Here is a 21,220-nt window from a genome sequence, read left to right on the forward strand (position 1 = left end):
AGCCTAAAAAAGCAATTAAATTTAAATCTAAGAAATAGTATATTTACAATTAAAATAAGTACAGACCTTACTGAATTTGCATTAAATTATCGCATGAAATAATTTACAAGACTTAAAGTAATAAATAAGTCACTGAAAAGCTTTCAGAGATGTGCATTGTCCGTATGTCAGAGTGCAGTACAGTTTCAGGAAGCAGTAGTGAATTCTGGCTAAAGTTTTTTCATGAGTCCTTATGTTGGACGGCCTTGACCAAAACGGGATTTTGACCTGGATTAAAGAACACATAAGAAACACATGTACATTATTAATGCTAGAATTTTACACTAGTGTCCAGACAGCTCTCTAGTACAATATTTGTTTGAAATTACTTTGATGTTAAAAAGTCTTCTGAGAAAAGGAGAGGAAAAAAATCACTCTCAAAATCTATTATTGAGAAGGGTGCCTTTCTGCCAGCTACCTGCACCCACAATCGACATATTCCTACAAAGGTACCCAGCTGAAAAAGCTGTGATGTCAAATAGCTTCTTTTGAAATCAGTAATTCTACAGAGTCACATACATTTTTTCGGACAGAAATAAGACCTGTGAGAAATTCCTCTGACAATATATTTGAAGCTTCCAGCCCACCCCGGAAAAGTTTGTCAGCAACTCGATTATAAACTTCAGCTCAAGAGGCTCACCCGCTGGCCAGATTATGACCAGTCATAGGCTCTACAACTGCACACAGTGTGCCAACTTCTCAGTTCACTTGTGTTTTATCCATCTAAGGCATAGAAGACCAATATGCAGTAATGTAGGTTTTTGGTGTGGGGGGTTCTTTGGTTTTGTTTTTTGGAAGGAGGTCAAAGAATAGGCTAAAGAATCTTGGCTTCCACTTTTCCAGTTATCCATAATTTGGCAAAAAATTATACTGGAGCAACAGTCAACCTTCCAACATGGAACCTATAAAGCAGTTCATCCAGCATGGGTACAAGAGTTTCATTCTCTTAGCTCTAGTGTAATTTGACAAAGGAAGCTGCCACACTATACATGGTTAACCTGCTGGAAGGGATGCCGATTCAAAAAAAGTGTATGAAATGAGGCATGTTTTTCTCTAAACACTCCCCACCCCCCCACCTGAAATCCATGTTCTGCTTTTTCCCTTTATTTTAAAATCTTACCTGGCATTCTTCTCAGCGTTGTTTTGTCGTGCACTGACCTGTGCTGAGGCCTTTATCTGAGCTTCAAGTCTAGAATAAATGCCTCCTGCATACTGGAATAAAAAAAAAAACAAAAACCAAAAAAACAACAAACAAACAAACAAAAAACCAAAAAAACACACACACAAAAAGAAGTTGTTTTGACATTATTCCAATTTAATCACTGGCTTTCAATAAAAAACCACTAATATTCAGTAGAACCTATAGCATACTTTGTTTCATTATCACAACCTAGTGCTGAAACCTTTTAATCCCATCCTATTTTCCATACCTAGTTTTTAAAGGCAGACAACTTTAAATATTATTTAAAGCTATTTTTCCCCCCAAATCATGCTTGGAACAAAAAGAAGATTGATAAAATTCAGTTCTTCAGCTTAAGCATTGAATAAATAGTATTTTCATTTGTGTTACATATTTTTGTTACCAAGGCTCACTACAATTCTGTAAACACTACATTGAGACAGGGCAAATCTTACTTCTTTGCTGTCTTTTGACTTGACTCGATCAAGATCTCCAAGTCTCATTTTTATTAAGTGCCCTGTAATCTCAGACATTCTTCTCTGATCTGTCAGAAATAAGAAAAACATATTTAGAATAGAGGTTTTCCTTGCTACTGGATACAGAGAGAGAAGAATCAGATACACACTTTAGTGATATTCTATTTGTAAAATTAGCTTTCTGTTCAGCTCATAGAAAAATCTCGAACAACCATGACCCTAGATCCTGATGCATAATGTAGCTTCAGCAGTGTTCTTGGCAGATACCAGAATCAGCCTGAGGCATTACACTGAGATCAAAATCTTTGGGAACGGTTTTGAGTCAAAGGTTTTCAAAACAGAAAAAAAATGCACAAGAATCTCAGGAGAGATTAAAAAAGGTGGAACAAACAAATATAATTCTGAATATTTTTAGTCAGAAAGACTGCAAAAAGATAGAAGGGAATGTTTACCTCTGTTTATCTGCACAGACAGCAAATGGCACAGGGATGGAGGAAAAAATATTCGCATACTTATATAGTCATCAGATGACACAACTATAATCTCTGTAGGTTATGTGCTGACATTCCAAATAGAGAACATAAACCACACTAACATACACTTTTAACACATTTTTTCTTTTTCTCCTGCAAACTTTGAACTCCTTTCCAATATTTTCCAAGACAGTAGGCCCAATGCTGCCCATTTATTTTTCAATTTGTGTGCAAGACTACAATGTATAGTTTTATATGGTGAATTTTCTTTCCATTTTCCTACCACAAACATTTTTTTCTCCTGTAGAATAGATGAGATTGCTAATAAATGCCAATCAAATCCTAAAGTACCATTTTCAAAAGGAGTTTCTAGCTGTACTGATATTTTTGTACAGTTTAGAAGAATCTGACATTGCTGCGTCGTTTGGATACAGCTGATTACTAATGATTAGCCTAGCTGAAATCTGTTCTCTTCCAAATAAGGAACAACTATAAAAAAAACACTGTACAAAAACCCCATTTCTATATTTGAGATTAAATTCAACCTAAAGGTTTCTAAGTAGCTACATTTTAGGAAATCAGCCATTTCTTAGATGAAAGAATAATTTTCTTTGCATAATATTAATTTTATGAAAGCTAAACTCATGCAAGAACGGACCATCTTCTCTTTGAGCATCTTGGTTGAATCTTAGTGACCTGGAGGCATCCCATTTGTTCTGCTGCATACTCACACTGGTTAGAAAAGAAATATGCACACAATGTTATCAGTAACAGATTACACAAATGGATATACTACAATATGTTCTCGAGGATTTTGAAAATTACGTACATGAATGGAGATGCATCTCGGGAACTTGACTGTCAAAGAAAGAAAACCACATTAAGTATTTTTAAGATCAAGTCCAAAACCTAAGAGAATTCCACATTATTCAACCCAACCAGAGAGGCTGGCTTCACAGCTCTGATTTTACCTTGTCAGATGTCTTTTCCTTTTTCTGAAGACTAGGTGAAGAAACCACTTTCTTTGGATGCCTGGAGGATTTCTTTAATTTCTCCTTTCTCCCTGCTAATTGAAGAAATATCTAGTAACACCGTCACAGATATTTGGAATTTCTACAGAGCTACAAAATATTTTTTTCCCTTTATTCCTTTACAAACAGAGTAAAGGAACAGAATGTTTTCCCTTTGTTAGTGTTGAAGGCATGCTAATACACACAGATTACTCAAATGTTTTGCTATTACAGGCAACTCAAGTGCATATTTAAAATGCAGAGTGGTTACATGTAACTGCACAAGTTTTCTGTTGTAAAATTAAAAGCAAGTGCAAAGTTACATTTTTGACCACATTAATTCAATCAACAAGCTCTGAGTGATGTCAGACCAAACAAGTTTAAAGTCAAACTACAGAAAAGTTCATTCAATTTTTTTTTTTATTTTATTTTTTTTCAATGTACTGGTGCACTCCAATCCCGTTGAGTCAAAGACCCTTTGAGTCAACTGCCTCTGTTCAAACAGCTCATCACTAGGGTGGTGTAAAGGAGAAGCTACTTTTTGGCTTTCCATGTTCCTAATCCCCCCTAAAAAAAAACAAAACCAAACCCTTTTTTGATCATATAGAGCTCATTGTCTATGCAGACACAATTCTAGCCATGTTCACTAGTCATTTCACTATGCAACCACAAAAATATTTTTTAAAAAAAGCATGCAAAAATACAGTCAGGTAACTACTGCCTTTTCTTCCAACATTTATCTAGAAGAATCTTCATAAACGTAATCTGATAGGCTTTTCTGCAAACTACAACCTTGATCAACTTTGAGGACATCTCAGACATGAATAATTGCAACTTCCCTCATTTTGCAGTGATTTTTTGATGGCACTGAGCAGTGGGGTAATTTGTATCTAAACACAGATAAACTAGAAATAAAATTCAAGTAACATTATTTTCTATTTTTAAAATTCCTAATGTTTAAAATTTGCTTACAGAAGAATTCTGCTGCCTTGAATCCCTAACTCTAAATTCCAAGGAGGACGACAGTAGAGACTTGTTGTACCTGGTTTCTTGCATACTTCCTCTTCATCCCCCACTTCATCCTCAGTGACCTCTGAGCCAGTGGTATACTCCTCTTCTTCAGATAACAACGACTGCTGTTTCTAATCAAGAGAAGGACAGCGGCACAAGTTGTAAGTGAGGCTTAATTCCTATTAAATGATACATTAAATCTGTCCTGAGGGAGTTTTCTCCAAATCTAGCTCCATATCTTAGTGACATACTGTGTGCGCAGTTATGTCTGAGAACATGATTCTCAAATATTGAGAAAATAATCTCAGATCTTTGCTTAGAATATTTGCATAAATATTTTCATTTCTTTATGTTTCTTTCAAGTGGTAAAACATTGTAAGAGGTTGCCCAGAGAGGATGTAGAGCTCCATCTTCAGAGACTGGGCTGAATATGACCCAAAGCAAAGTGATAGAGCTTTGAAGTTGAATCTAACTTTGAAGTTGGCCCTGCTTTGAGAGTGGGAGAAAATATGTGAGATGACCACCAGGGATTCCTTCCAGCATATATCTTTGTATGAGTCAGTGTTCACAATCCAGTGTATTGCTGGCTATATTATTGTTCTAATTAATAAGGAAATTCATGCTATGGTAGCAAATATCTGAGCTAGTCACATAATGATGCAACACAGGAATCTACAGGTTTACTTACAGTTCTACCGAGGCTTGCTGCATCTTGCAAACTGCCTAAAATTGCCAAGATACCCACTAATTAAATACCACAAAGCATGCATATTGCAGTGCACTACAATTACACATAAATTCGGTACGCTAGGGCTAACTGCATTAATAATTTATTGCAAGTTAGTCTAGAATATCTGGTTGGCTTTTTTTGTGAACTTACCCTAATAACTATTTTCCCACCCCCCTTCTATCTCTTGTACATCATAAACTACTGGCTCCAATATTGCAATAGGTGGGATTACAGTGAAGAGCTCATAACTAAACAGCAGAGGATAATAAAAGTATTAAGGAATGTGATATTTACATAATTTGAATATACACCTATATCTTCTGAAGTAAGTGAAAATGCGTGCCTAGTAATCCATGAGAAATCATAAGGCTCAAAATGGATTGCAAGTTCCAAACGTTTGCAACAGGAACCATCTTCCTATAGGACACCAGGAACATCAGATCCCAACACAAATCATCAAGAGTGACAGAAGTAAATTACCACTCTCTAGCATTTACATTAAAAAATCATGTGATGTCCTATGCTGCTGGAAGAACGACTCCTCATCCTCTGCATTTGACTAGGTCCTCAACCCTGATAAAAGCTTTTTCCTATGAAACAGCAGCATAAAGACATCATGAAGCATCTCAGACAAGCAATCAAAAAGACAGATACTCAAAACCTCTGATATTGATGATTTACATTTCTGTCAGCCTAATAACTACTAAGAACTGATGTGTGCACTGCTGGTCTATTGTTTTTTGTCATTTATAAAAACATTTAAAAGGAATTTTTAATGTTTATTCAAGCCATAGTAGTTCTTCACACATACTTCAAATCTTCTTGTAAAAATTGTTGCTATACTGCAACCTCCAAATTAAAGCCAAAATTAAAAAAAAATAAAATATTTTCCTCCAAATTAATTAGAAAATAAGACAAAAATCAAAGTTAGGTATCTTCCAGTGCAGAAGAGCAAATAATTAAAATTATGAACAAAATGTTTTACTAACCAGCTGTAAAGTCCAGTTCTTCAGAGAAAGAAACTATAGTCACAAAAAGAGAAAGGCATATAAGTTAAAGAACTAATAATAATTAAAAGAAAAAAAAAAAATGTGACTGGAATTTTAAAAATAGGAGTGGTATGTTATATCACAGCAATCCACACTGGTAACTCCTAGAAGGCCTACTCTCATCTTTAACTAGAACTTTTGGTGGAATGACTGTGCATGCAAACAGGCTGTGGACGCTAAATTATTAAATGCAGTGAATTAATAATCGTGGTTTTTTTATTTAATTTAATTTAATTTAAAAAGCAGTCCAGGATGAGAGAGTTTTAATTTGACTAACTTTAGCATTACAAATATTTACAGCTGATTTTAATTTAAAAAGCAGTCCAGGATGAGAGAGGGCAGTTATGCACCAGTTTGTTACAGAATTTAAATTTAATAGCTTCCCACATTTGTTGTGGGAGAGCTTCTGGCACTCTCCTGGAAATTCTCATGGAATCAATAGCATCATGCTACCATCAGGATCATTGAGTTACCAGAAGTTCCACAATGGATGCAGAACTTCCAAAATTTATCTTTGCATGAAAGCTCTCTTTAAACTAGAGGTAGGATTATAAACAGTTTCCTTGGCTTAGATGTTGACCTAACATACACATATATAGTAGCACACATGTATCATCGTTCAGGAAAGTAAAATCTTCCACATCTTGAGAGGTTGGACAAAAAAAACAACCCCAAACAAACACTCTCAAGCCTCACCCCCTCAAAAAAACCCCCCAAAAACAAACCCAAAAACCAATCCACACAAAAAACCCCCAAACCAAAACCACAACCCTACAACCCTACTGTTCTTCATTTACGGGCTTCCACAAGTCACACGGACATACTCAGATATATCAGCTGACAAAACGAAGGCAGCAATTATTTAAATATTTGCCACATGATGTCTTTTAAACTAGGAGTGGTTCCTTAATTATTATCAGTTTAAGAACAAGGTAGAAAGCACAAACATATGGGGAATTGACTCTGATATACAGAAATACTTCCAGCAGACATGGTAAAAAATTTTGCCTTTTCACCAACCAGACATTTTGTACCTATGCTAGCCTGTGCTATCTCCCAATGCTCAGCAGCGCGCTTCTTCCTCCAATAACATATGCTCTTTGTTTTTATTAAAAGTTGTCTAATGAATTTTTCAAGGTACCCTTGCAAGAACCTTCAGGATAAAAAAGAAGGGGGGAAAATGCATTAGCAGTCACTCACAGCATTGATTTCTCCAGTTCTGGGACCCCATGGTGTATTTGGTTCTACAAGCACATCGCATTCAATGCCTTTTTCATCACAGAGCCCAATACCAGAATCACTTAAAGAGAAAGATGTGAAACGAAAATAATTTTTTCTACTTAATGACTTTAGAATCAGTATCTCTTTATCCATCATGTATCAAGAGAAGACAGACCTCCAAGTCAGTCACATAGTATTTTGATAGGTTGCCCAAGGAAGTTGTGGATGCCCCCTCCCTGGAAGTGTTCAAGGCCAGGCTGGATGAGGCTTTGAGCAACCTGGTCTAGTGGAAGGTGTCCCTGCTGATGGCAGGGGGGTTGGAACTGGATGATCTTTAAGGTCCCTTCCAACCCAAACCATTCTATGATTCTATGATAACAATCCATTAAAATATAAAGATAGGAGTGAATGGTTATGGAGATTGACTGACTAAATGTCTGCTTGAAATATAAAAGGAAAAAGTACTTGCTCTTCTCTTCTCAATTTCCAACTAAACAATAAAAAATCAGTTACCTTTAAAAAGGTCTATGTCGCCCATTTGAAAATGTGAGAGAAATCAAATGTAATGTCCACACATGCTAAGTTTTGAGGGCTCAGTTACTTCAGTAACACAATACAATGTTGTTACCTATTCTCATCCTTAGTGAAAGGAACAACAATAACATCTCTATGATGGAGCAGATCATTCAATATTTTAGTAGTCTGAGATGGCAAAGCATCCCCATCTTCATTTCCTGAAGGTAAATCAACCATGTGATCCCTCACTTTGCAGCCCTGTGATACACACACACAAAAGATCAAATACTTGAGTTAATGGGAAGAACTGATTTCTGAACTTTTGTGTCCCAAGGTCCTAGCCTGCCTTGGGACACTGCAACAATTTACAAATCTTATTTTGGAAAAAGCTATTTTCATAACACATTGCTGCCACCTCCCATGCATTAAGCTCTTTTAAAAGTGAGCTAGTATTGAAGTACCTTTGGGAGGTTTGTAGGATCAAAGCGAAGTACTTTTTGGTTACAACAGGGATATACTCCTGTCCCAGTCGAGCCCAGAGCACTTGCTAAACCTGGATAAAGAACTGGCTGCAAATGGTACTGGCAATGGGAGAATTCGGTGCACAGGAAAGACTACATTAGAATAAAAAGAGAGATAATGAAAGGCGAGATTATCTATGGACATCAAAATCCTGCACTATAAAGAACATAAGCCAAGCTTTATTGCCGTATATTTTCCAAACTGCCTTAATCCCTACCTCACCTCCCTAAAGTCACCCACAACAAGCCACCTACAGATAAACAAGTGAAAGTGAAAATATACTAACTTGTTTACATCTTGAGCAGGTCAACCAATTGACAGTTCCCCAAAGTCGCCAATAAACATCCCGCCAAGATTTCAATTCCTCATGAAGGCCAATTAAGTATTCGTGGACTTCCCAGGTTTTGTCTCTGAAAAATCAAAACGTCAGGTTGCAGAAAGAGTCAAAGCTCTGCTTTGATCCTGCCACCAGAAAGGTGAGGTGGAGAAGGAGCAGAACAACACATATTCTGCTGATGAAAAGCCTACAGAAGAGTTTAGAACAGGAAGGATACAAGGTGGGATAATCATTATTAAATTCAGATCATGACAGAAAAGCCTGTGTTCTTTCACAACATCATAAACTTACTAAAAAGAAAGAATAACAGCTTGATTCATCTCTGGCTCCACATACTGCAAATTTGTAAGCTAAGATAAATATCCATCCTTTTGGAAATCAGAAGACCCATAAAACAGGAAAACCCAATACATAGACCAGAAGAAATCAAAATATGCACATGCTAACACATGCAGTCATATTGCAGTTTTCTGTCTTTAAAGTAATATTATGCAACAGAAGTGAAGTACTGCCATTCTATTTCATTTATTTTAAAAGCCAACATAACATGTTTCTATGTATTTGCAATACAACAGCAATTACTCAGTTAAGAATTAAAGTTTGAAAATATAAGACCACGTCTTTTTAATGAATATATGTAACTGAGACTTTTGGTCTTAAAAATACAGCCTTTGCTCCTTCGTAGTGACAAAATGACACACGCCTCTTCAGAATCCAGAAGGGAATACACAACCTGCACTAGGGCATGTTATCTTCAGAAAGAGCAGATACCGTTTTCTCACAATTTTAAGCCCTGGCCTAAATTGTTTTTTATTCTATATATGTCTAGCCTAAGCTAAGCAAGCAGTACTTGCAACTGGAAGTTAGTTCTAGGCACTACTAGAGGACCAATAAATATAAAACAAAAAAAAACCCCAATACAAACCCAAAAATATAGAAGACCACTAAATATAACTATAATATAAAATTAGAATATTTTCAAGTCATTAAAGATAGCCTTGTATTAGCTTATAAACCTGAATTCATTAGTGTCCAGCATCACTTCACCTAAGGAACAGTAAATGGATTCTGTGTAGAAAAGCAGTCACAAGTACTGCAAGGCAAATAATTAGAACCTAAATAATCTTCTGAGTAACTTTAAAATGCTGCACATTTATATGCTAGGAATTGCTTAGCAGCTACATACAGTCAGCTTAAGTGAAGAAATACAATTAATGAATTGTATGTGGCTAATCACCAATGATCCTAATAGGTCAGGACAGGGTTGCAAGATTCAGTTCTATTTAGACTGTTAGGCAGAACTTAATCCACACCTTGGAATTACTGGTGGGAGGTAACATTAAATATGTGTTACTTTGGGAGCTGACACTGAACAGTGATTGGGTTGTTCTGAATGAAACAGATCTGATGAGAAAGGTCTCGTTATTAATTTCCCACCATCTTTCTTAATGGGGGCATGTGTGGAGGGAGGGAACTGCAGCTAATCACACACTGATCTTTCATTAAGAGGGAAATCCAGCTGTTCACAAACATGGATCAAACAGACACAACTGAATTAAACATTTGTGCCAAATTAAGAAGGCCTATGTATAGAATAGGTCCTGGAAGCTCCTCTGACAAATAGAACAGAAAATCAACTGGCGAAGTTTATTTATTGCAGTCTTTAAGTAGGGTGAGTATTTGATCTGACAGTAAAAAGTCAGTCTAGATAGAATGCTTGAGCATTTCTTTGCTGGCAGAGGTGGATCTATTCTTCAATAACAAACCTTAGAGAAATGCAGCCTTTAATTTACTTTGTCATCAAATACACAGATCTTGAAACTTTTTGATGAAAGAGTTAGCTGAGCATTTTCTGTTTAAGGCAGTACAATACAAAATAGCCCTCCCAACCAATCATGGCTGTATTTTTTCCATTTCCATTCAGTAAGAGAGCACTGATGAATGAATTTCAAAGGTACCTCACCATAATCACCCTTTTTTTGTTTTGTTTTGGTTTTTTGCTACGTAATATAAGTTGAGATGTTTCATACTGTTCTTCACATATCTATGACCTCATTTTGTAATGTAATAATCATCTGATAATTCCTAAACATGTAGTATTTTTTAAAATCACCCAAAATCATAAGTTGAAATGTTTGGTTTTTTATATATATATATTCTATACCTTATATGAACATAGACAATATTCCCATGTTGATCTATGTTGATTTTTCCTGGTACACAAGGAATTCTTCTTTCAGTTTCTTTAGTTAACAGCTTTTTACATAAACAACACCTAGATTTAAAAAAAAAAAAAAAAAAGTACTGGAGTAAGAGCAGGACTTCAAAACATGGGGACTTGTCCTTGCAACTGAAGTACTAATATAAAAAGACCATACCTGTATAATGTTGCGGCATTTCCTCGAGAATCTGGATTTAGGTACTCTGGATCAAACAGTCTCTCAATCTTCTTGCAGAAAAGTTTACTATTAATGACAGCAACACATCTTACCCATTAGGAAAAAAACTGAAAATTGTTTTATGTATAGTGAGACTAACAATGATATTCTGATGACAGGCAAGATCACTATATTTCTTTCAGAATCTAGCTTTTGATGTAATTTTCCTTAAAAATAATCTGTTTAGATAACTGTCCCCTGACCTGGTCATCTCCTATTTTTACACAGATGCTAGCTTAATTTTTTTCCTCTATTACATTCTTTGTTTGCCAAGCTGCCAGCTTTTACCTTGACTAAAAGACTTTTTATTAACGCATACTTCTGTGAAATTACACTATTTTAATTCTAAAAGTTATAATGTCTTCATCTCTACTGATTAAAATACTTTCTTACTTTCACCTTGCTTGTCTGTCAGTGTGCCCTCCAATAATTGGCCCTTATCTTGATACTGACTAAGCTGGAGTCCTTATGTATGAAACAGTATTCCATCACAACTATTCAGTTGTACAGCCAGAGTTCACAGGATGCTGAAACCAAACCATTCTCTAGGAATTAGGAGCATGTCATCACACAAAAGGTTCCTCACCCTAATCCTGGCTCCCATGTGAGAATTCATGAATAATCTGCCTACGTCACACTGCTAGTGTGGCCTTTCCTTTTGCTCATTTCCTATAAAAAGTTATTTTGCTCATAATTTTAATATAAAATTCTGAAGTCACTTCATGATATTCTGTGTTAAAGATACATTATATGAGAATACAAATTGTATATGTATCACTTCAAACCCTGCAGTGTCTTAGCTGTTCTGGAAAAATGATCCAAAAGCCCTACAGCACTTCAGTACTGTATTACAGGGCAAAAAGTTACCTCTTAAATTTGTCTCTTTTGTCCTTCAGCTCTTCCACTTCGTTGTGTGTGAAGAGATCAGCAATGTGCGTGACAAGATTAGCATTGATACAATTCATGTTACATGGCGTGGCTACAATAGCATTCATATTTTTGTGACAATAACGGATACATTTTTCTACCTAGGGAAAACAAGAAGCATTAGAAATAATGGTAAGGAACTCTAGACGAAGCTATCTCAACAGATGCACCAATTGCTTCAAGATTTTTGTTTTTTAAAGTGTGGTGTTTTGCAAAACTATTTCAGTACAACTTAAAAATAAAAAACAAGTCTCAGATTTGTCTAAAGGAGACTAAATTAACATGTCTGAGTTAGTGTTCTCCTCCAAATGGCTTCTACAGACCAGAAAACAACTCCATAAATGTTTCACCTTTAACAGATGATACCTTCCAATTGCTTGTAAAAAGAGAGCCACATCACACATAGATAGTATTGCCTGGATCTCAAACAGCTATGTTTACTCTGTATTTAACTCTGGGTCACCCCAATGATAGAACTTCTGACAAACATTTTAGACAAATAAGTTGGAAGACATTACTTATACAGAGCTGGAATACCAGATCCTAAATTGTAGAAGTGTCATTCATGTAAAAAGGATCTAAAACAAAGGTATTAATTGATTGAGTAATATTTTTTGATAAAACCTATCAGAAGTCAGATGTTACTGATGTTACTTTAGATGAGTCATCAGAAGGCAAATCCAAGGTCCCACTATCACATTTAGAAATAACTTACTCTAAGTTTTCCTGCTTTGAGATTCTGCAAATATTAGATTACTGCATTGAATAAGAAAGGTGGTAAAAATCTCAAAATGTTCTCACTGCATCATCTGTTTATGTAACAGCCAACGCATAACAAACAAGCTGTTAGACACCTGGCAATTAACTGTGCCCTTATGGTAGAGAATCTTTCTTTCTTAATACTTACTAATGAATCCATCTTCAAAAACTCGGAAGAAATAAGAATTGATATGACATTTGATGGTTCTAAAAGGCAACAAAAGAAGTGGGTTTTTACATGAATTCTTTTGATAATTTTATATCACATCCCTCCCTCTGCACATTTATCATCTGTTCTAAGCATTATTTTACCAACCAACCTGTTACTCTGTGCATTTTTCATCTTAAGAAAAGAAGTTATGGTTTATTACTTAGGTGGACAGAGTACAACTATAACAAACTGGAATTTAAAAAAACTAGAAAAGATGGCTTCATAAGGATACAATGACTAAACAATTACACAACAAGATTAACTTCCATCTGTAGCCATCCTACCCAGCTGAGATGTTGCTTAACATAACCTTTGCATTGCAAGTTATAACTCTATTCTCTTGTTTTGTCTGTATTAAAAAAAAAAAGTAGTAAATGCTCATAAAAAGTTTAAAAACGTGCCTCAAATTCATAAAGGTAAAAGTTCTTCTACCATTGTATCAGACTGCACTGAAATTTTAGAAAATATTGCAATTGTACCAATGGAGAGCAGATGGGAAATAAACCCCAACAATCATCAGTATTTTAAAACTATCACTGTTCTTGTTCAGAAGAGGTCTGAAGAATCTTAATTAAAAACACCAAACCCCAAAATATATTAGGTCTTTTTCACTGCTTCAACTATCAGGGTGTTTCCTCAAAACTGTCACTGTTGACAAATCAGAGACATCCGTTACAACAACCAGAGATCTCTGTTGTAACACTTTTCTAACAATTGACAAGCTGCAGTGCAACAGTCAGAAACAGAGAGACTGGGGCTGAACTGTATCAAAAACATCAGTCTTCCATTAGTACAGAACATAATGGACCTACAACAAATAATCTACACGCTTTCTTTTACCTAAAATGGGCATTTCATTAACTTCAGAATCTTTAGTGTTCCTTTTAACGTATCTTATCAACCAGTCAAAGATGTGAACATCACAGTGCACCGAAATGTCCACCTCTTCCCAGCGTTGGGCATCCACTGACAGATATTCAGCAAAGTATTTCATTTCCGAAATCAAAAGGTCTCGAGGACAAACAAAATCTTCTTTGAGGTTTTTGGCTTCATCGCATACATGGATCACCATATTTGGCCTCAAAAAGAAAAGCCACAAACCAAATTAAGACTGTAAGCTAATTAGAACCCCAAAACCAATCAACAAAGATATCATCTCCAAATCTGGATTACATGTTGCAACGCTGATGTCACTAACAGGTTTTTATTAACAGAAGGAAAACAAGCTGCAGTTATTACCTATTAATACAAACTATTAATAGAATCTATTGCCAAGTATTGTCAGGTGAATAACATAAATGCATATCCTCTGACAGATAATCAATGTGATTTAATTAAGTTGAAGGACCGGAGAAAGAAAATTTTTAGCTTCAGTCCCCAAATTTGTAACCAGTTTGTTATGGGATACTACCTGAATTACACAGAGAACTTATTTGTTCTCTCTTTTTAATTTTCTTGAAAAAATAGGCAGATATATATGCCGAAGTTACTGAGGCACTGAGGACAATAACAGCATGCAACAGCAATTTTCATCTGTGGAAATAAAAATTGTTTTGTTGTACATTAAAATGTCTATTTCTTAAGAAAAAGCCAAAACTAGAGTCAATAAATGCTGGCTCTATAGAAAGACGGTTACCATTAGGTTTCAAACAAACATATCATTCTAGGTGTACTTGCATAGTATGGAGAACAGGATGTGATAGCATGAAAAACAGTTACACACATGGCTATTTGAATTTGTAGCAAAATTTTTCATTTGCACTTTTCATTTACAGCTTTCTTTATCCACTTTCACATGGGTCAAATCTATGCTAAACAAAACTTTTTTTTTTTTTAAATTAAAATGTTACTGAGCATCAATCTTGTTTCATTCCTTTTTAAAATCAAGTTATGTTCACCATTGTTGCCACAGCAGTGATCAATCACTCAGAACACCACTACAGACAGTTTTATAAAAAGTTACCCCTATTGCACATAAGAAATTCTCAAACCAGTCCCTGTGTTTCTGTAGCAATGTCAGGTTTCAAAATTTCTCAGAGCATTTATCAGGATGTTCCAAGCTATTTTCTTTTTGACAGTAGAAAAGTATGAGCAATTTAGAATTTAGCAATTCTGTCAGTTCTATAATCCTAGACAACAAACACACAAAGACCTTCTTACCCTTGGCTTTCGTCAGTGTTTTCTCCACCTTTATGCACAGGACCTTTCTCAGATTCTGAAGAACTCCTCGTGGAGGTTGTGCTGGACCTTCCTTAAATGTAAGGAAAAAAGGCTGCATTAGAACAAAAACGTGTACTTTCGCTCTTCAGGATCTTGGAAAAGTGACTGATGTACAGCTCTCATAGTGGAGCAATGTTAAACCACTAGCAACAAGTCTGTGCTATCGTAACAGCTCCTAGGTAACCCAAATTGCTATTCTGAGGGCCACGCACTGGAAACTCAGACCAGCAGCATTGCTGGGTTGCCGAGACACTTGGTTGCAAACCCAGATCAGTCCTGTCTCAACACAGAACTGTAAGATTTATGCAGAGTCTTCAGCATTTCCTGCTGGGAATGCAATCCACTCCTTTAGCTCTCCTTGGTTGCTTTGTGGGACGTGGGTCTTAAGACTGTCACATCAAAACTTCTGTTTTCAGGCAGCTTTGCTGACAGGATATAACAACATGAGACTAAATCTGCTTCTTATCCATCATTTGTTAGCTCTAGAAGTAAGTTGCTTCCAAACAGAAGCACAGAAGTCTCTTAAGATGTGTTTTTGCTAAGTTTCTCAAACACATACATAGCTTAAAGCAGCAGATTGACGGTCTGCTTTCTTTGAGCATTGTTTCATACAAATTCTTCTAGTCATAGAACTACATAATGAAGTTTATTCCAGGAATAAAGGACAGCTGTGCTTTAGCTCAAATAGGTTATCTTCACAAACGCACTACCACACAGTGGAACCTGGACACAAAAGCCAGTGAAGTCCAGGAGGTCTAGTCACCAAATCCAGCAAGTTCTGGGTCAAGGGTTAAGACAACCCCATCATTCAGACATTGAATAACTTTTCCAACTGTGATGAATGGATTGCTGCAATCTGAAACTTCAGTAATCTTGCTTTTAAGTCAGAAAGATATATTTTTTTAAATAATGGAAGAGCATATGTCTGTCTTCCACTGATGAAAATTTATAAGGTCGTGATTTTCTGTGAGTTCAAGAAGAGTCTTCTCCCTCTCGTGTAATGTAAGGGGCTGTACTCTTCTGAGGAAGACTAAGATAGACCTCTTCCTCTTACAGCTAAATAACTACAGCAGACTGACACCAAAAATTACCTGGAAGCTCTCTACAGTTCAGGACAGAGGAGTTAAGCCCTTCAGGGAAGCCAAGTTATCACACCAGAAGCAAAAGAAACAAAACTTTCTCAAAAGATATAGCCTAAGGCCTTGCACGGTTAAACCTTAGTAAGGTCATACCAGAGGGAGCACAGTTAATAAAAGGGAAAGATTTATTAGAAAGACTCTAGTAAAACCTTGGAAGGGGTTGGGTCAGCCACAGCCTTCAGGGCCGCCCCTCCACTGCAGGCAGATGAGACGTGCCAGCACTACAACAGCCAAGGTGGGAGTCCCAGATTTTGAGTGCAAGGTAAGGCAAGTATTTTAGAGGAAGGGCACATGGAAAAAAATGACATGGAAGAGTTCTGTCTGAAAAGAAGTTTAAGAAGTTTATTTTGAACACAGTGAAGTTACTTATTAAAGAAAAGGAAAGGATGCTGACAAGAATACGTAACACAGCCAAATTAACAGGGATGTCTGAACTTCACCATACATTTCTTCCTAACTTTTTTATTTTTTTTTCCCTCCAGAGCTTATAGTTTGATTTCTGAAAGTTAGTAAAAAATAGTTTGGGTAAAAAACTATCCTATATGCTTGTTTACTGCCATAATACGCATTCAGAGGGACTTAACAGTTTGCCTTATAATTAGCAAGTAGTAAGTGAGCTTTCATAACTCAGACAAAAGCAGAATCCATCTCAAAATGAATTTGGTCTGATTGCTTTTTCTTGCTATTACTCATGTCTACAAACAAATCCAAAGAGGCTCAAAATTCTTGATCCTAACAATAAGCAGATGTGAATAAATCCACCAGGAAGTAATTAATGAGACAAAAACATTTACAAATAGGTTTTTCTCAGATCCCCAAATCTGAAATATATAAGTAACTCACAAATATTAAGTGGAGTTCACTCAAGCCTGTGAGAAAAAGACTAATTATCCTAATTTCATATCAACAAATTACATATAAACAGGGAAAATTATTTATCCAAAGTCAGAAGAGAGAAATCTCAGGCTAGGATCTGTAGTAGGAGACATCAGGGTACTTAACTGCATTAATACTTATTACATGTATTACATTGTCAAAAAGAAACCATGCACTAATTGTCTAAAGAGTTCTATAAGTAGAGTTAGTTTGTTAACTGCCTACTGGGAACCTACTAATCTTATAAGTAGCCACCTGTGGGTGCAAGAAGCATTTATTCCACATCATGCATGTAATAAATACATAATTGAAAGCTAATTGGAAGCATTTTCAGTCTAGATACTCCATGTACAGTTTTCAAACATCATCTCTTGATTAGAGTTATTAAAAACATTTTATTCCGTCTCCAGCAAAGGTCAAACAGTTGTTTTTCTTTTGCAAAGAGAACGGTGACCAGAAAGCTGCAGCACTGTGAAGGACATCGTAACAGAGAACATTTTGTTTAAACACTTCACTCTCTCCTTAATTTTCAACACAGAAATTGTTTACTCAATACTGAAGCAAATTTCTCATGCAATACATTTTCCAAGTCCTAGAAGGCGCTGAAAACATCTCAGTCTACAATGAAAATCAGAGAATAACTATCACACAGTTAACTACAACTTCTCACAGAAGTACTTGAGGAGATGTTAACAATATTGAATTGCCCTGTGATTGAAATACAACTACTGTGACTGGTCTTCTGCCAAATTATTAGCAGGACACAGAATTGACTAAGACACGTCATACATCATTGTAAGACTGTCTTGCATCAGTAAGTACCTAGAACTATGCTCCAACTCCTATGCAGCCATCTTGCCACTGAGCAGCATGGCAAACACAGGGCTTTTAGCTGGGAGAGAAGGATCTGACCTCAATGAATCACCTTCTCAGCCTTCTGAAGCTTTTCTATGCAAAACTTTCCAGTTATTGTAATAACACAGCTTAATGTGATTGCAAATGGCTGTAGGTTTAACAGTGCAACACTGGGGATACAAAACAGGAGAGTAATTCCTCTCCCCACCAAAAATCCTAAACAGAGGATTTAGTGTAAGGATTTATGCCTTTTGGAAGGGCTACCTATTAAAAATACCCAAATAAACTTTGATTCTTAATCTAAACTAACTGAAAGGGACTTCACATGTGCCTTATATTTATACTTAACTTTTCCAAAGATAAACGAGTACTGTTCCTGGGTGGACTTACTGCTCAGGACAGAAAAGCATGCACATACCGATTATAATCAAAGCAAATATATTTCAGAATGACTAAAAACATACCAGTTATAGTAATGGAATCCTGCCCAAGAGCAGGCTCCTGAAACTCTGTCTGTGTATCGAGCAAGGAGGATTTGATGTACGTAGCTAAAGTTTCCACAGGACTCCCACCAGCAGCCATCAGGGGATTATACTGGTTGTCAACAGGTGAACTTCCACTGCTTTTTAGTTCATCAAACCTTTTTGCACACTGTCGCAAGATTAAATGATAGGACAATGAAGCAGTAGCTTTCAGTACATTTTTAATAACCGTAATTTGAGATGGATATTGTATATCATTCTATCTTTTGCATGCCAACAGTTACTGATATTAAACTTATAATGCTTCCTATTTAGTTAGTGGTATCAGGAAAGTACATAAATATCCAGGAAAATAAGTAAGATTTACCATGATTAAACACTAACAGAAGGAGAGAAAAATAAGATGGAACCTGTTTCAATCTCCATTTCTTCAAACCCTGTGATTTTAAGCCTGATCTTAAAAAAGATTTATGCGGAGAGTCTAAATTCTCTTTTTGCAACAGGTTTTTTCACCATAAATTCTGTCAATTGTTATTAAAAGTAGCTACAGTAATTGTTTCAGAATTATTATTCTTTTACTTTATGACTTTCACTCTGATTTGGACAAAAGAGACTGATGATTTCCACTGTGGTTCTATTACCTTTCCATTCTGTGTTTTGATGAGCTAGAAAATCTTTGCATTTTGTAAATTTGCACCGATACAATGACAATTATGGGTTTGGTTCAGCACCCTATGCACAGGTAACTTACACATACAAGTAAATCTACTTAGTTCTACAGCTGATCCTCCTGTGACACAGCTCGTCAGGCTCCATTCAAGCAGCTGTTTTTATTTATTTTGGATTGAACTATCTGACTTTGCTGCATGCTACAGTGACATCTCTCTGATATTAATGTAGTGTCTCAAATTGGTAACAGTATCAGTTTACTATATACGACATACATAAAAGCAGAGGTATACATTTACTTAATTGCCTTAAACGGGGACTCCCCATATTTGAGACACTTTGTTCTTTTAAAACAGAGTAATCGGAGACGTACTAATCAATCACATTACCTTAATTAATGAGGAGAGAGCTCACCAATACTTTTATAATTTTTATTTGCTTAACGTGCACAGTACTGTCTGCAAATTGAAAGGTAAACAGCAGAGACCTCCCCCAAGCACTTTGCCGAGTACTTGAAAGGCAGTAACATTCCACAGAAGCTTCTACTCCCAATCACCCACTTTTATGTTCTAAATACAAGGTAACAGTGATGCCCAGCAGCAATGCTGTAAATGTGAGCTGACACATCCCATTAAGTCTGCAAGAAAATAAAGACCGCTGGCTTGTTTTCTTCCAGCTTTGCTGAATCACAAGGGCAAAAGACATTTCCCTCTGTTAGCTTACCCTCAGAAATGATAAATTCAAAACTATTATTTAAAAAATGTAAGCATCTCACCAGGAAATTCATCAATCCAGAAATATTAAGTATATGGAGGTACTAAGTTTTTCCAACTCTATTCCAACCAAAGAAAGAAAAATCCACATCTTGTAGGACCAAGCAAGAGGCAACTGCACTCTTAACCACCTAAAGGAGACCTGGAACTCATACTGCCTTAGAATTGTAATGACAAGCATGGAAAGTTGTCAGGTTTGCTAGTAAGTATACTACAGTCCACGTGAGGTTAGTGGGTACTGCCATCCTTTCAATGAAAATCGCAGCTATGTAATTTGCAATATCCTAATACAACTACCTTTTTTTATTCCACTTTTTAATCTTTACTTTCCAATACTTTTGTTTTTATTCTTCACCAGTTCTAATGAAATAAAATGCAGAACATACTTGTAAATGTCAATGTCCAGACTTTGTAGAAATAATTTTTTTTTTTTTTCAATCTACTGCTCATTTAATATTTTTTATTCCTTAAGTATAAATTACCTCGGGGTGGGAGTGGGGGGGGGAAATCCCTTAACTTCAGTATCTCTCCCTCCCCCAAAGATGTTTTCTTCTTCATAAAGTACTGCTTAAAGTATACAAATTCTTTTATTAGTAAATTCACCTCTTTGGATGTATATCCTGGAACTAGCCTTGCCACACTGTCCCAGTTGATAGGCTGAGGAACACCAATTAGGGAACACAGAATCATATCCAAAACCATTTGATTGTTGTCATACGGAAAGTTATTGTTTTCTGAAAATCCACGACTCATCGTTGGCTACTTAAGCCTACAAGAGAAAGTGTTATTAGCAAGTCTCACTGAATGGTTTGCTAAAGCTTGATCTATGTTAACTCTGTAAATTACTACGGGAAATGTTTACCACAGCAATACAGTCAAGTACTAATGCTTTATTTGACGATATTTACATATTCACAGCAGCATCCTCAAAACCCTGGGGTGAGAAGCAGATGTGCAAGACACACCAAAACCAACTCAGTAGCAGCAAGCACTACCCACCATTCGAGTTATCTGTTTCCAGGAGGGATTCACACCACTCATCCCTCCGATACAGAAAAAGGCCTCCCACAATCTCAGAATAAACAGCCTAAGCTACAGAGAAACACTTTAATTTAAATTTACTTAATTGCAAATACACTTGTCTCTTTCCTCAAACTTTGTACCTCTCAGCTTTGGTTTCCTCTTGCTCTGCCTATCTGTTTTGCACACTTGACTTCCATTACATAGAAGCCAACCCATAAAATGCAGCAGCTAAGGGCAATCAATAAGAATTTGGAGCCAGGACACACCACACCTGGATGGCTTTC

The 21,220-nt window shown here is 36.2% G+C and overlaps 1 protein-coding gene across 1 annotated transcript; it reads right to left on the reverse strand.

Moving 5' to 3' along the window:
- Positions 1 to 230: 230 nt before the first annotated feature.
- Positions 231 to 20,679, reverse strand: SANBR (SANT and BTB domain regulator of CSR). The gene is made up of 20 exons (XM_010167612.1): positions 20,517 to 20,679; positions 18,454 to 18,640; positions 15,060 to 15,150; positions 13,740 to 13,978; positions 12,837 to 12,895; positions 11,870 to 12,030; positions 10,943 to 11,029; positions 10,729 to 10,839; positions 8,514 to 8,637; positions 8,167 to 8,319; positions 7,818 to 7,963; positions 7,169 to 7,268; positions 5,909 to 5,941; positions 4,221 to 4,320; positions 3,140 to 3,231; positions 2,998 to 3,026; positions 2,827 to 2,900; positions 1,675 to 1,763; positions 1,160 to 1,251; positions 231 to 267 (listed from the first exon to the last, which is right to left on the reverse strand). The coding sequence occupies exons 1-20, from the start codon at positions 20,664 to 20,666 to the stop codon at positions 231 to 233; spliced, it is 2,154 nt and encodes a 717-aa protein (XP_010165914.1). The 5' UTR covers positions 20,667 to 20,679.
- Between the last annotated feature and the right edge of the window lie 541 nt (positions 20,680 to 21,220).

This window comes from Antrostomus carolinensis, unplaced genomic scaffold, assembly GCF_000700745.2.
Source record: "Antrostomus carolinensis isolate BGI_N321 unplaced genomic scaffold, ASM70074v2 scaffold13175, whole genome shotgun sequence".
NCBI classification, from domain to species: Eukaryota; Metazoa; Chordata; class Aves; order Caprimulgiformes; family Caprimulgidae; genus Antrostomus; species Antrostomus carolinensis.